Source organism: Taurulus bubalis, assembly GCF_910589615.1.
Source record: "Taurulus bubalis genome assembly, chromosome: 11".
Lineage (NCBI taxonomy): Eukaryota > Metazoa > Chordata > Actinopteri > Perciformes > Cottidae > Taurulus > Taurulus bubalis.
Genome location: NC_136599.1, coordinates 27,768,422 through 27,781,729, shown reverse-complemented (window position 1 = coordinate 27,781,729; position 13,308 = coordinate 27,768,422). Strand labels below are relative to the sequence as shown.

The window sequence follows — 13,308 nt, the reverse complement described above, 5'->3', positions numbered from 1 at the left end:
CGGTCTGCGAGGCGCGTGTTGACACAAACAACGACCCACATCAACGAAGTGCGTGTCTTCCGGAAGTCATTTGGCCCCGTTCTGTAGCGTTATCCTGTGTGTGTGTGTGTGTGTGTGTGTGGGGGGGTATCTGTTGGGTTGAGCTGGTTGAGGTTATCTGTCAAAGCAGAGGCGACTGTTGTTAGCTCAGGAGCACGAGAGGGTTAAGTGCCCTGAGCGAGGCCTCTCAGGCAACACTTCCGTTCAAGCGACAAACAACAGCTTTCCTTTCTTCAATGTAGTGGCATTTTATTTTAAACCTTCATGACACAAACTATGCCTATACAACAGTGCCATTGACAACTTACTCTTTTCTTGAGTTTCATTTGCTATTTATCTCTCTCACAGTTGTTCAGCAGTAGCCTAAACGTGTGACCTTATCTTAACACTATGAACGCACTGTCCTTAGCTCGTTCATTCAAATCATCGGTGCCAGAATACACTTGCCTGTCTCTTTGGGTGTGTGGAGGGTCTACAGTTAAGAAGGGAGTGCTGCCTGAGAGGCAGTACTCAGGGCTCAGACCCCCGGCTGGAAATCCCCTTCCTTGTTCCGCAGTGGTCGATGACGTCAGCGGGCTGCAGCCTCACAGCTTCCTGTGCTGATGCGCGAGGAGCTCCATGATGCTCTCCGCCCCGGCTGCTGGGGTTCTGGTCCTGTTAGCGTGGATTCACCCGAGCCACGCGCTCTACTTCCACATCGGAGAGACGGAGAAGAAATGCTTTATTGAAGAGATTCCGGACGAGACCATGGTGATCGGTAAGCGGCTGCAGCAACGCTGCTGCATCGAACATGGCAGCAGACAGCAGACCCGTAGTGTAGTCCTCACTGCCGGGTCCTGGCTGCTGTGGCCCCTCAGTCAGCGATAGAGGACCCCTTTCACACCACAGTGGATGTTTTACATTCACAATCAAATATGTCATTTTGCCCCAATGAGATCTGTAGCGGACTCAGCCTGCTCGAGGTACTGCAGAGGAACATGTCCAACTACTGCGCCTCTGTAATGAACCCACCGGGAACCATCGCCTCCATACCTCCACTGGAGCAGAGCAGTGAGGCTGCATCCTCCTCTATGCCCAGCGGAGAGGACCAGCTCTCAGGCTTTCTGAGAGCTGGTCCTTATGAGATAATATCTCATCATTGTGAGATATATATATATATATATATATATATATATATATATATATATATATATATATATATATATATATATATATATATATATATATGTGTGTGTGTGTGTGTGTGTGTGTGTGTGTGTGTGTGTGTGTGTATATGTATGTACATTAAACAAAAAGTTCGGAAATTAGTGTTTGGTAGATTATTTCTCTATTGTAACAATGCTCATTGGCAGTAACTTTTATACTGTTGGAAAGCAGTCTGTTCATTCCCCTTTAACACGGTGCCCCATTTGTGGGATGAGCAGCTAAGATGAGTATGTGGGTTGTATCAGGGGCGTTTCTAAGATTCAAGGAAAGGGGGCTTAGCCCCTAGAGAACCGGCAATTTTTTTTGGGGCCCTTTTGGGGCCCATTTGGGGCGCCGGATATCCATTGTTTCAGACAGTTCATAGATTGGTTCAATCAGAAAGAGTGTGATTTTGCTCTGTAGTTTTGCATTCATTCAGTATATGATAACAGAAGAGACAGAATGTCAGGGTCATAGTGAACACAAATATGAACTTTTCTCAAATAAGGAGAGAGAAATACTTTCCTGCTTGTAAAGGAAAGACGGATAAACTAGCTTTGATATCCACGTCACTCCCAAATCCAATGCATGGAGAACGAACCTGACAGTGTCAACTTTTGAGTTGTTTACTTGTTTTATTTTGAGCAGAAGGGAATCAGATTTTGATCAAAATTTACATTTTGTTGTCTGTCTAGTTTTTACAAACCAGTGATATTTTATGCTAATTTAGACACTAATTAATTAACTAATTATCACTGAGATAAAGATGAACAAGTTCAGTGTCAAATATACCATTCAATAGTAAAAAAAACTAAAATAAAAACACATTTCAAGTACATCAAGTACAATTATCGAATGATAAATATTGTATGATGGTACTCCTTGGTGTAGTTTATATGAGATAAACTCCTTGGTATAGTTTACTATGAGATAAACTCTTTGGTGTAGTTTACTATGAGATAATCTCCTTGGTATAGTTTATATGAGATAAACTCCTTGGTATAGTTTACTATGAGATAAACTCCTTGGTGTAGTTTACTATGAGATAATCTCCTTGGTATAGTTTATATGAGATAAACTCCTTGGTATAGTTTACTATGAGATAAACTCTTTGGTGTAGTTTACTATGAGATAATCTCCTTGGTATAGTTTATATGAGATAAACTCCTTGGTGTAGTTTACTATGAGATAAACTCCTCGGTATAGTTTACTATGAGATAAACTCCTTGGTGTAGTTTACTATGAGATAATCTCCTTGGTATAGTTTACTATGAGATAAACTCCTTGGTATAGTTTATATGAGATAAACTCCTTGGTGTAGTTTACTATGAGATAAACTCCTTGGTGTAGTTTACTATGAGATAAACTCCTTGGTATAGTTTACTATGAGATAAACTCCTTGGTATAGTTTACTATGAGATAAACTCCTTGGTATAGTTTACTATGAGATAAACTCCTTGGTATAGTTTATATGAGATAAACTCCTTGGTGTAGTTTACTATGAGATAAACTCCTTGGTATAGTTTACTATGAGATAAACTCCTTGGTGTAGTTTACTATGAGATAAACTCCTTGGTATAGTTTACTATGAGATAAACTCCTTGGTATAGTTTACTATGAGATAAACTCCTTGGTGTAGTTTACTATGAGATAAACTCCTTGGTATAGTTTACTATGAGATAAACCTTGGTGTAGTTTACTATGAGATAAACTCCTTGGTGTAGTTTACTATGAGATAAACTCCTTGGTGTAGTTTACTATGAGATAAACCCTGGTATAGGGACACCACTGGGTTGTACAGCTGATTCAGCTGTTGCTATTGACTCTTGTTTTGAGCTTCTGGACCACACAGGTGCTTCATTGGAGACAATCTCAATGCAGAGATATCGAGATGAGTTTCTGCAACCAGCAGCAATCCCATTGCTCCCAGTCTGGGACTGAACTCCATCCTCCAAGATGTGAGCGCTCGCCCCCACAGAGCGGGTTCATCAGAGACCTGCAGAGTCTGGGAGGAGAGACTGGAACGGCCTCCAGCAGTCCTGACCTCAACCAGCTGAACATGGTTGATCAGCTTGGCGGTGCCGTTCACACTAGAGTGACCAACACCACCAGCTGCTGACTTGAAACAGATCCTGATTGAGGAGTGGAAGACCGTCCCACAGCAGTGTTCACCAGACTGGTGACCATGAGTAGGCGGAGCCAGGCTGTTGTGGCTGTGGATGGTTCTTCACATGATACTGAGGCTACTGACTGTTTATTAAATCAATACATTGTAAAATTGCCAATATGTCTTGTTTTTTCCTGGTTACTGATAGACTGTAATCATCAATCCACCAAACAAGAGTCAATAGCAACAGCAGAATCAGCTGTTTGGCATGGGCAGAGAAGGTTTGGCACATTTGTCATGGGCGCAGCCCACATACTCATCTGTGCTCTCATCCCAGAAACGCATGTTTCTCACAAATGGGGCACCGTGTTAAAGAAAGTAAACGGGCTTTCCAACGGTATAAAAGTTATTGCCAAGAAGCATTGTTACAGAGAAATAATCTACCAAACACTAATTTCAATGTTCAATGTTTTGTTCAATGTTTAAATGTTGCTTTGTCTGTCTGACAGGAAAGTACAGGACTCAACTGTGGGACAAACAGACTAGTTCCTTTCTGCCAGCCACGCCTGGCCTTGGGATGCATGTGGAGATCAAGGATCCAGAGACAAAGGTAAGGACAGGAAACCGAAGGTAAGGACAGAAAACATACCCACATACATAAACAGAATCTAAAACACTATCTTTTACAACCCTCCCAGATAATCCTCTCTCGTCAATATGGGTCAGATGGACGGTTTACCTTCACCTCCCACACTCCTGGAGAACATCAGATTTGTTTGCACTCCAACTCCACCAAGATGGCTCTGTTTGCAGGAGGACAACTGGTATGAACATAGTCACTGCTTTGATGTGGTAGTAAGCTAGTAAGTAGCCTTTTTCTTTATAATCCGGCACCCAACACAGGTGTTTCCAGTTATTCTGGCTGAGATGAGATCTTCTGAGTAGGCACAGCTATGCTCTGAGGTCAGTTGACTTAATGTACCAGTGAGGGATCAAGGGGTACACTCACAACTGAATAAAGCCGCCTTCTTTTAGTATACTAGGTTTTAAATACAGTGACAAGCTTTAGGATGAACTTCCCTCTCTCCGACAAGGACACTATTAATACATCAGAATCAGAAATGCTTTGTCGATCCACAGGGGTAATTGGGTTTTGTTACAGTTGCTCCTATTCTAAAACAGAAATGTATATCACAAATAAATTATAAGTATGTAAAAACATGCATTATTTTACAGTACAAGAACAATATATATGGAAAAATCTGAATAGAAATATGTAAATTATGTATACCACAATATATAACAACAATACAAATAATAATGCTGAAAATGGGATCTATGATGTGTGCAAAAATGCAAGAATAGTAATAATAAATGCAGTGTTGATGTCAGAGCAAACCAGAGTATAGCACAGTTGTAGTATAAAGTATGGGGCTATGGTCTAATCATGCAAAGTGATAAACACCTGTTAAATGTGTTTTAAATGGAATGAAAGAAACACCCAGAACCGTAATAGTGCAAATACTATTGTGGAGGCCGTTATGTCACATCTACTAACCAAGTAGCCAAATACTCCTGATGGAAAGGTTTCCAGATAATTGGTCGGGTCGGTCCATAATGTCAAGGATCAGCCACGAACCCGAGGGCTAGGATGGGTCATCAGCTGATCAGACAGATACACATCTACAGACATTTCTGCTTCTGAAGCCAGTATTTGCAGCCAAAAAGGTTTTAAGGAGGCATTTATCATAACTTTGCAATAACCTTTTGGCATATCTCCAAAAATACAGGAAGTGAAACAAACACGAATAATAATACCCAACATTACATTATCTCCAGAGAAGTCTGAATGCTTGGGGCAATACCAAAAATGGTGTTCATGGAACACCAGTGGAGATCCATTCATTAAGTGTGGCTTCAGCTGCAGGGTCATAGACCCCTGCAGCAAAGCGCACTTCATAGTATTGCTCGGGCTTAATTAGTTGGAATGCTTCAGCAGTCCAACTAATGTTATCCTCTTCTTTATTAGTTGTAATGATCTCTTCATATTTTTAACTATTAAACTCTTTAAATTATTAAGCTTTTTATGAAAATTAAAATGAATGGGAGCGGATGGGGGAAAATCCTCAAATCCTCTTCAACTTCAAACGCTGACAGGTTCTGCATACGTTCAGCTAAAGACACCATTTAAACTGGTAAAATGTTGACAGAACCTTCAGCTATTATTCTATATAATCAGATTTCTGATATCTTTTATAGTTTTTTAACTGTCAGCGTTTTCATTTCATGCTTTTTTCCGACCATTTCTGCCTTTTAACATGGGTGTGTATTGCGCCGCTTAGAGCGCGTGATGTCACAGCTTGAGTGTAGTTCCCCTGGAGGATTAGTTAGATTTTATTTTTACTTTTTGCCATCTCCTCCACAATACTAAGTCTTTGGGCATAATTTATACATCAAAACGTAGGAAATCTTGTCTTACTTTGTAAACTTGGGTCGATTTGAATCCAACAGATTCAGACGTGTTGAAATCAGACGATATGTGAGAGGTGGCCTCCTTCTTCTTCCATTCCCTCCCATGTTAAATCTGCCTCAAAAATGTCTTTCTCTGACGACCGTACCTGATTTATAAATTGCGACTAGAGACACATCGTGTAGCCTAGAGACCCACAAACAACATCGACGCGTTCGCAAGAGTCTTATCTCTCAGAAAAAATTATTATTTTGGTGTCTTGCCTTTGAAGTTCTTGAGATATAAAGCTTTTTATGGAAACAAATAATGCACTGAAACCTATGGGGATCAAACAACTCAGTCTCTCATTCATGTCACAGGTGTTTTCAGTTTGAACTAATCACCATCATCATTGTGGGGACACACACACACACACACACACAGAGAAAACAGCTGCAGGCTGTCGGTGGAGAGGAAGGGAATTTGATCACTAGCATGAAGTTTGCTATGCTCACTGACTGTGTGTCTATGTCCGCGTGTGTACGGTCGCGCGCACTGTGGTGTGTAGGGTTGGGTACCGAGAACACGTCCGGTACCTACTGGACCGAAAAGCAACTCAGATTTCGGTGCTTCCTTCCGGTGCCTGAGCCGATTTAAATACTTTTTTTTTTTTACACTACTCTGTAAAGTTGCACGGTATATAGATACTAAAAAGGTAGCGCGGTGCCCGCACGCTAAAAACGATTATTAAAATAGCGGATCAGAGCACACTGCTGCTCTGCTCTCTGTCTGCCTGCATGCAGAGCGGGGCTCGAGGGGGCGGGGCTCGAGGGGGCGGGGCTTCCAGCGCTCACACACACAGTGCGCGCACACAGAGATCGCTGGAGACACGAGCACGAGCTTTTGAACGTCCGTCCTCGGCTTGATGGAACAAATCTCTCCAGTTGATATTAATGATGACGTGTAGTCCATAAAGCAGCAGTTTGTAGAATCCAACAGAGTCTGAGTTCTGTTGCACACGGTCCCATCAGGCCACGTTAAGTTAAAAGGTTTGAAGCTGTAGTTTGAAGTGTGTTTTGTATGTACTTATTTATTTATATCTATAGTATACTTAAAACAGTTAATAATATTGTTCAATTTGAAGAAAAAAATTGCCTTGGCAATAAAAAAGTATCGGTTCAGGCACCGTTTAGGCACCGGTATCGTTTTAAAAGTATCGGTTTAGCACCGGTATCGAAAAAAAAAAAAAAACCCAAACGATACCCATCCCTAGTCGTGTGTGTGTGTGTGTGTGAACGTGAGCCTCAGTGGAGCTATTTCAACTCCAGAAAGATATTCATGCAGATATTCAGTCAAAGGCATTGTAAAGCCTCCTGTCTGTCTGTCTGTCTGTCTGTCTGTCGTCCCTTTCAAAATAAAAGCCCCATGAATTAACTGTATCATAACATGAAGCTCAAATGAGGATTTTTGTATTAAATACTTAATGTGCAGACTAATACTTTGACTACTGCTGCTAATATTTGGACTATTACTACTACTGCTACTCCTGCTACTAATACTACTACTGCTATAACTATTACTAATTACTACTACAGCTATTAATATGACTACTTCTACTGCTACTACTATGAATACTACTACTACTACTACTGTTATTTCAACTACTACTTCAACTACTACTGTTACTTCAACTACTACTTCTACTGTTACTTCTACTACTTCTACTTCTACTCATACTACTGTTATTTCAACTGCTACTACTACTACTTCAACTACTACTACTTCTACTCATACTACTGTTATTTCAACTACTACTACTACTTCAACTACTACTACTCATACTACCGTTCTTCAACTACTACTACTACTGTAATTTCAAATACTACTACAACCACTACTTCTACTCATACTACTGTTATTTATACAGTAGTATATACTATAACTACTACTTCTGCGACTACAACTACTGCTTTCACTCATGCTACTGTTATTTATACTAATACAACTACTACTTTTAATTTATCTCTTGGATTATTTAGATGTTGCAGTTTTGCTTCCAACTTTTCCATTTAAACATTAAGGATGTTCAGCAGTTCAGTTCAACGCTTTTGGGCTTCAACACTTTTCAGCTATTTTCAGCTAAATTCAGCTGTATTCAGCTATGTTCAGCTATATTTAGCTATTTTCAGCTATATTCTGCCATATTTTCACATATTTAAGCTTTAAGCTTCAGCTTTTTGCATTCCAACGCATTTTCAGCAGGAAATGCAATTTCTAGTTCAAGTTATTAGTTGGAATGCTTCAGCAGTCCAACTATTGTTATTGTCTTCTTTATTCAACTTATTATTATTAAGTGTGGCTTCAGCTGCAGGGTCATAGACCCCTGCAGCAAAGCGCACTTCATAGTATTGCTCGGGCTTAATAATAATAATAATCATAGTCCCACAAAAACTTTGGCGCGTATCTTCTCCCACAGCGTTATTTACACCATCAAGCCCTCACAGCTAATGTTGGCATATATATATATATATATATATATATATATATATATATATATATATATATATATATATATATATATATATATATATATATCCAATCCACACATACGCGCGAACGGCAGTGCACGTGGTAATACTGTCGCGTGCACTCAGACTCTTGATCATATTTATGCAAAAAAAAAAAATATTATTAAGTCAAGGAGTTATTGATTCTTTAGAGATCAAGGACAATAGGGGCTGGTATTCATATGTAATCACGTGATATGTTGCAGCAAAGTGCTGTCCTATTCATATTTACACCATCAAGCCCTCATAGCTAATGTTGGCATATATATATATATATATATATATATATATATATATATATATATATATATATATATATATATACATATATATATAATGTACCTCAATAACACATCTCACTACCGGTAATGTATATATATTGCGACGTCTTACGGCAGTAGTAGCCACACTTTCAAAATTTCTTGTGAAATTTTCTAGTTTCTGTTCCTGTTGATTTCCATTCATGTGTTTTTCAATGTTGCAGAGAGTGCATCTGGATATTCAAGTCGGAGAACACACCAACAACTACCCTGAAATTGCCGCTAAGGACAAACTCACAGAGCTGCAGCTGCGAGTGCGACAGCTGCTGGACCAAGTGGAGCAGATCCAGAAGGAGCAGAACTACCAGAGGGTCAGTCAACAAATACAAGTACACCAATGAGGGTTCATTTAATTTAGGATTAGTTCTAAGCAGAGCTCAACAAGACACGCTTTAATGTGAGTCCAGATTGATCCTGTTGCAACATTAAAATGAATCTCTGTTTCCTAAATCCAAGTTTAAACCCAAATCAAATAGAGTTGAATGAATGTGATGCTTGCTTACCCAAATGAAAATGAATGCATGCGTGTGCAGTCAGGACCGAGGAAGTAGCATCAAGAGGGGGCTGCTAACCACACGTTAGCCTTACGCTACTCATACCTACTACTCATTATATGAATAGTTTCTGTCACATTCATTGAATGTGCTGTAACTCAGTTACGTTATTCATTCTGGTCACATGACATCTATTGCTTCTGTCCATCCGGGGAGAGGGATCCTCCTCTGTTGCTCTCCCTCAGGTTTCTTCCCTGTGAAAGGGTTTTTACTATCTTTATTGGGGGAGTTTTTCCTGATCCGATGTGAGGTCCCGGGATAGGGATGTCATGTGGACAGATTGTAAAGCCCTCCGAGGCAAACTTGTATTTGTGATGTTGGGCTATATAAAATAAACTGAATTGAATTGAATGATGACTCAGCAGAAAAGATCTAATTTCTCCTCCTTTGAGATGAACGTGTCTGATTTAACAGCACAATGAGACAAATACTTTTTTCACTGTAAAGATATAAAAGACTGTCTTTTGGTTTAGGAGTCTGTCCCTTAACTTTCCTCTGGGAACTTGATTATTTAGCTCAGAGTATCTGGAAAAGGCAGCCATCCTCGGTAACGTGTGAGGTGACGTGACGTGAGATGAGGTTTGGTGACGAGGTGACGTGAGATGAGGTGAGGTGAGGTGACATGAGGTGAGATGAGATGAGATTCGGTAACGTGTGAGGTGACGTGACGTGAGATGAGGTTTGGTGACGAGGTGACGTGAGATGAGGTGAGGTGAGGTGACATGAGGTGAGATGAGATGAGATTCGGTAACGTGTGAGGTGACGTGACGTGAGATGAGGTTAGGTGACATGAGATGAGGTGACATGAGATGACGTGACATGACGTGACATGATATGAGGTGACATGACGTGAGGTGAGGTGAGATGAGGTGACGTGAGGTGAGATGAGATGAGGTGGCATGAGATGAGATGAGGTGGCATGAGGTGAGATGAGGTGAGGTGACATGAGATGAGGTGAGGTGACATGAGGTGAGGTGACATGAGGTGACATGAGATGAGGTGACATGAGGTGAGGTGACATGAGGTGAGATGAGGTGAGGTGACGTGAGATGAGATGAGGTGAGGTGACGTGAGATGAGATGAGGTGAGGTGACATGAAGTGAGGTGAGGCGAGGTGACATGAGGTGACATGAGATGAGGTGAGAGGAGGTGAGGTGACATGAGATGAGGTGAGGTGAGAGGAGGTGAGGTGAGATGAGGTGACGTGAGGTGACATGAGGTGAGATGACATGAGATGAGGTGACGTGAGGTGACGTGAGGTGACATGAGGTGAGGTGACATGAGGTGAGGTGACATGAGGTGAGGTGACGTGAGGTGAGATGAGGTGAGATGACATGACATGAGATGAGGTGACATGAGGTGAGGTGACATGAGGTGAGATGACATGAGGTGAGGTGACATGAGGTGAGGTGACATGAGGTGACGTGAGGTGAGGTGACGTGAGGTGAGATGAGATGAGGTGAGGTGACATGAAGTGAGGTGAGGCGAGGTGACATGAGGTGACATGAGGTGAGGTGAGATGAGGTGAGAGGAGGTGAGGTGACATGAGATGAAGTGAGGTGAGAGGAGGTGAGGCGAGGTGACATGAGGTGAGGTGATATGAGGTGAGGTGACGTGAAATGACGTGAGGTGAGGTGACATGAGGTGAGGTGACATGAGGTGAGATGACATGAGATTAGGTGACATGAGATGAGGTGACATGAGATGAGGTGACATGAGATGAGGTGACATGAGGTGAGATGACATGAGATGAGGTGACATGAGATGAGGTGACATGAGATGAGGTGACATGAGGTGAGATGACATGAGGTGAGGTGACATGAGGTGAGATGACATGAGATGAGGTGACATGAGATGAGGTGACATGAGGTGAGATGACATGAGGTGAGGTGACATGAGGTGAGGTGACATGAGGTGAGATGAGGTGACGTGAAATGAGGTGAGGTGACATGAGATGAGGTGACATGAGGTGAGATGAGGTGACATGAGATGAGGTGACATGAGATGAGGTGACATGAGGTGAGATGAGATGAGGTGACATGAGGTGAGATGACATGAGGTGAGATGAGGTGAGGTGACATGAGGCGAGATGAGATGAGGTGAGATGAGGTGACGTGAGATGAGGTGACATGAGATGAGGTGAGGTGACATGAGGTGAGATGACATGAGGTGAGATGACATGAGGTGAGGTGACATTATGTGAGGTGACGTGAGGTGAGATGAGATGAGGTGAGGTGAGGTGACATGAAGTGAGGTGAGGCGAGGTGACATGAGGTGACATGAGATGAGGTGAGAGGAGGTGAGGTGACATGAGATGAGGTGAGGTGAGAGGAGGTGAGGTGAGATGAGGTGACGTGACGTGACGTGAGGTGACATGAGGTGAGATGATATGAGATGAGGTGAGGTGACGTGAGGTGACATGAGGTGAGGTGACATGAGGTGAGGTGACATGAGGTGAGATGACATGAGATGAGGTGACATGAGGTGAGGTGACATGAGGTGAGATGACATGAGGTGAGATGAATGAGGTGAGGTGACATGAGGTGAGGTGACATGAGGTGAGGTGACATGAGGCGAGATGAGATGAGGTGACATGAGGTGAGATGAGGTGACATGAGATGAGGTGAGGTGACATGAGGTGAGATGACATGAGGTGAGATGACATGAGGTGAGGTGACATGATGTGAGGTGACGTGAGGTGAGGTGACGTGAGGTGAGATGAGATGAGGTGAGGTGACATGAAGTGAGGTGAGGCGAGGTGACATGAGGTGAGGTGACATGAGGTGAGGTGAGATGAAGTGAGAGGAGGTGAGGTGACATGAGATGAGGTGAGGTGAGAGGAGGTGAGGCGAGGTGACATGAGGTGAGGTGATATGAGGTGAGGTGACGTGAAATGACGTGAGGTGAGATGAGATGAGGTGAGGTGACATGAAGTGAGGTGAGGCGAGGTGACATGAGGTGAGGTGAGATGAAGTGAGAGGAGGTGAGGTGACATGAGATGAGGTGAGGTGAGAGGAGGTGAGGCGAGGTGACATGAGGTGAGATGACATGAGATGAGGTGACATGAGGTGAGATGACATGAGATGAGGTGACATGAGATGAGGTGACATGAGATGAGGTGACATGAGGTGACGTGACATGAGGTGACATGAGGTGACGTGAAATGAGGTGAGGTGACATGAGGTGAGATGAGGTGACGTGAGGTGAGATGAGGTGAGGTGAGGTGACATGAGGTGAGATGAGGTGAGGTGAGATGAGATGAGGTGACATGAGGTGAAATGAAATGAGGTGACGTGAGATGAGGTGACATGAGATGAGGTGAGATGAGATGAGGTGACATGAGATGAGGTGACATGAGGTGACATGAGGTGACGTGAAATGAGGTGAGGTGACATGAGGTGAGATGAGGTGAGGTGAGGTGACATGAGGTGAGATGAGGTGAGGTGACATGAGGTGAGGTGACATGAGGTGACATGAGGTGAGATGACGTGAGGTGAGATGAGATGAGGTGACATGAGGTGAAATGACATGAGGTGAAATGAGGTGACGTGAGATGCTGATGACGTCTCCTGTCACTTCCTTGGCGTCTTCTGCAGTATCGCGAGGAGCGGTTCCGCACGACGAGCGAGAGCACCAACCAGCGTGTGCTCTGGTGGTCCATCGCTCAGACACTCATCCTCCTCATCACCGGCATTTGGCAGATGAAGCACCTGAAAAGCTTCTTTGAGGCCAAGAAGCTGGTGTAACGTGTATCTGGTGGCAGCCCCGTTGGGGAACGACGACAACGCGAGTCCACGGACCGGGACGGAGAGACGCTCCTGATGTCAGCACTAGATGGTACGAGCAAATCCACACAGGCACAGATCAACCCAGTCATGACTTTTACCTCACACACGTTTTATGCTATTATTATTACACAACACTGTGGCACAACATTCCAATAGCCTTTTTGTTTCCGCTGTGTTTGTCGTTCTCCTGACAACACTGCACACGTGTTCCGTCCTCTGCTCAAGAAGAAGCAGACTTTAGTGAACTGATTGTTTGTAGGTGAGACAGCAGTGAATGACTGCTGGGTGTTAAGTTGTTA

At 42.9% G+C, this 13,308-nt stretch overlaps 1 protein-coding gene across 1 annotated transcript; it reads left to right on the top strand.

Annotated features, from left to right (window-relative positions):
- Positions 1-654: 654 nt before the first annotated feature.
- tmed4 (transmembrane p24 trafficking protein 4) lies at positions 655-12,967 on the top strand (the record flags this gene model as incomplete). The annotated part of the gene is made up of 5 exons (XM_079225572.1): positions 655-796; positions 3,841-3,941; positions 4,030-4,155; positions 8,832-8,978; positions 12,818-12,967. The coding sequence occupies exons 1-5, from the start codon at positions 658-660 to the stop codon at positions 12,965-12,967; spliced, it is 663 nt and encodes a 220-aa protein (XP_079081698.1). The 5' UTR covers positions 655-657.
- Positions 12,968-13,308: the final 341 nt, after the last annotated feature.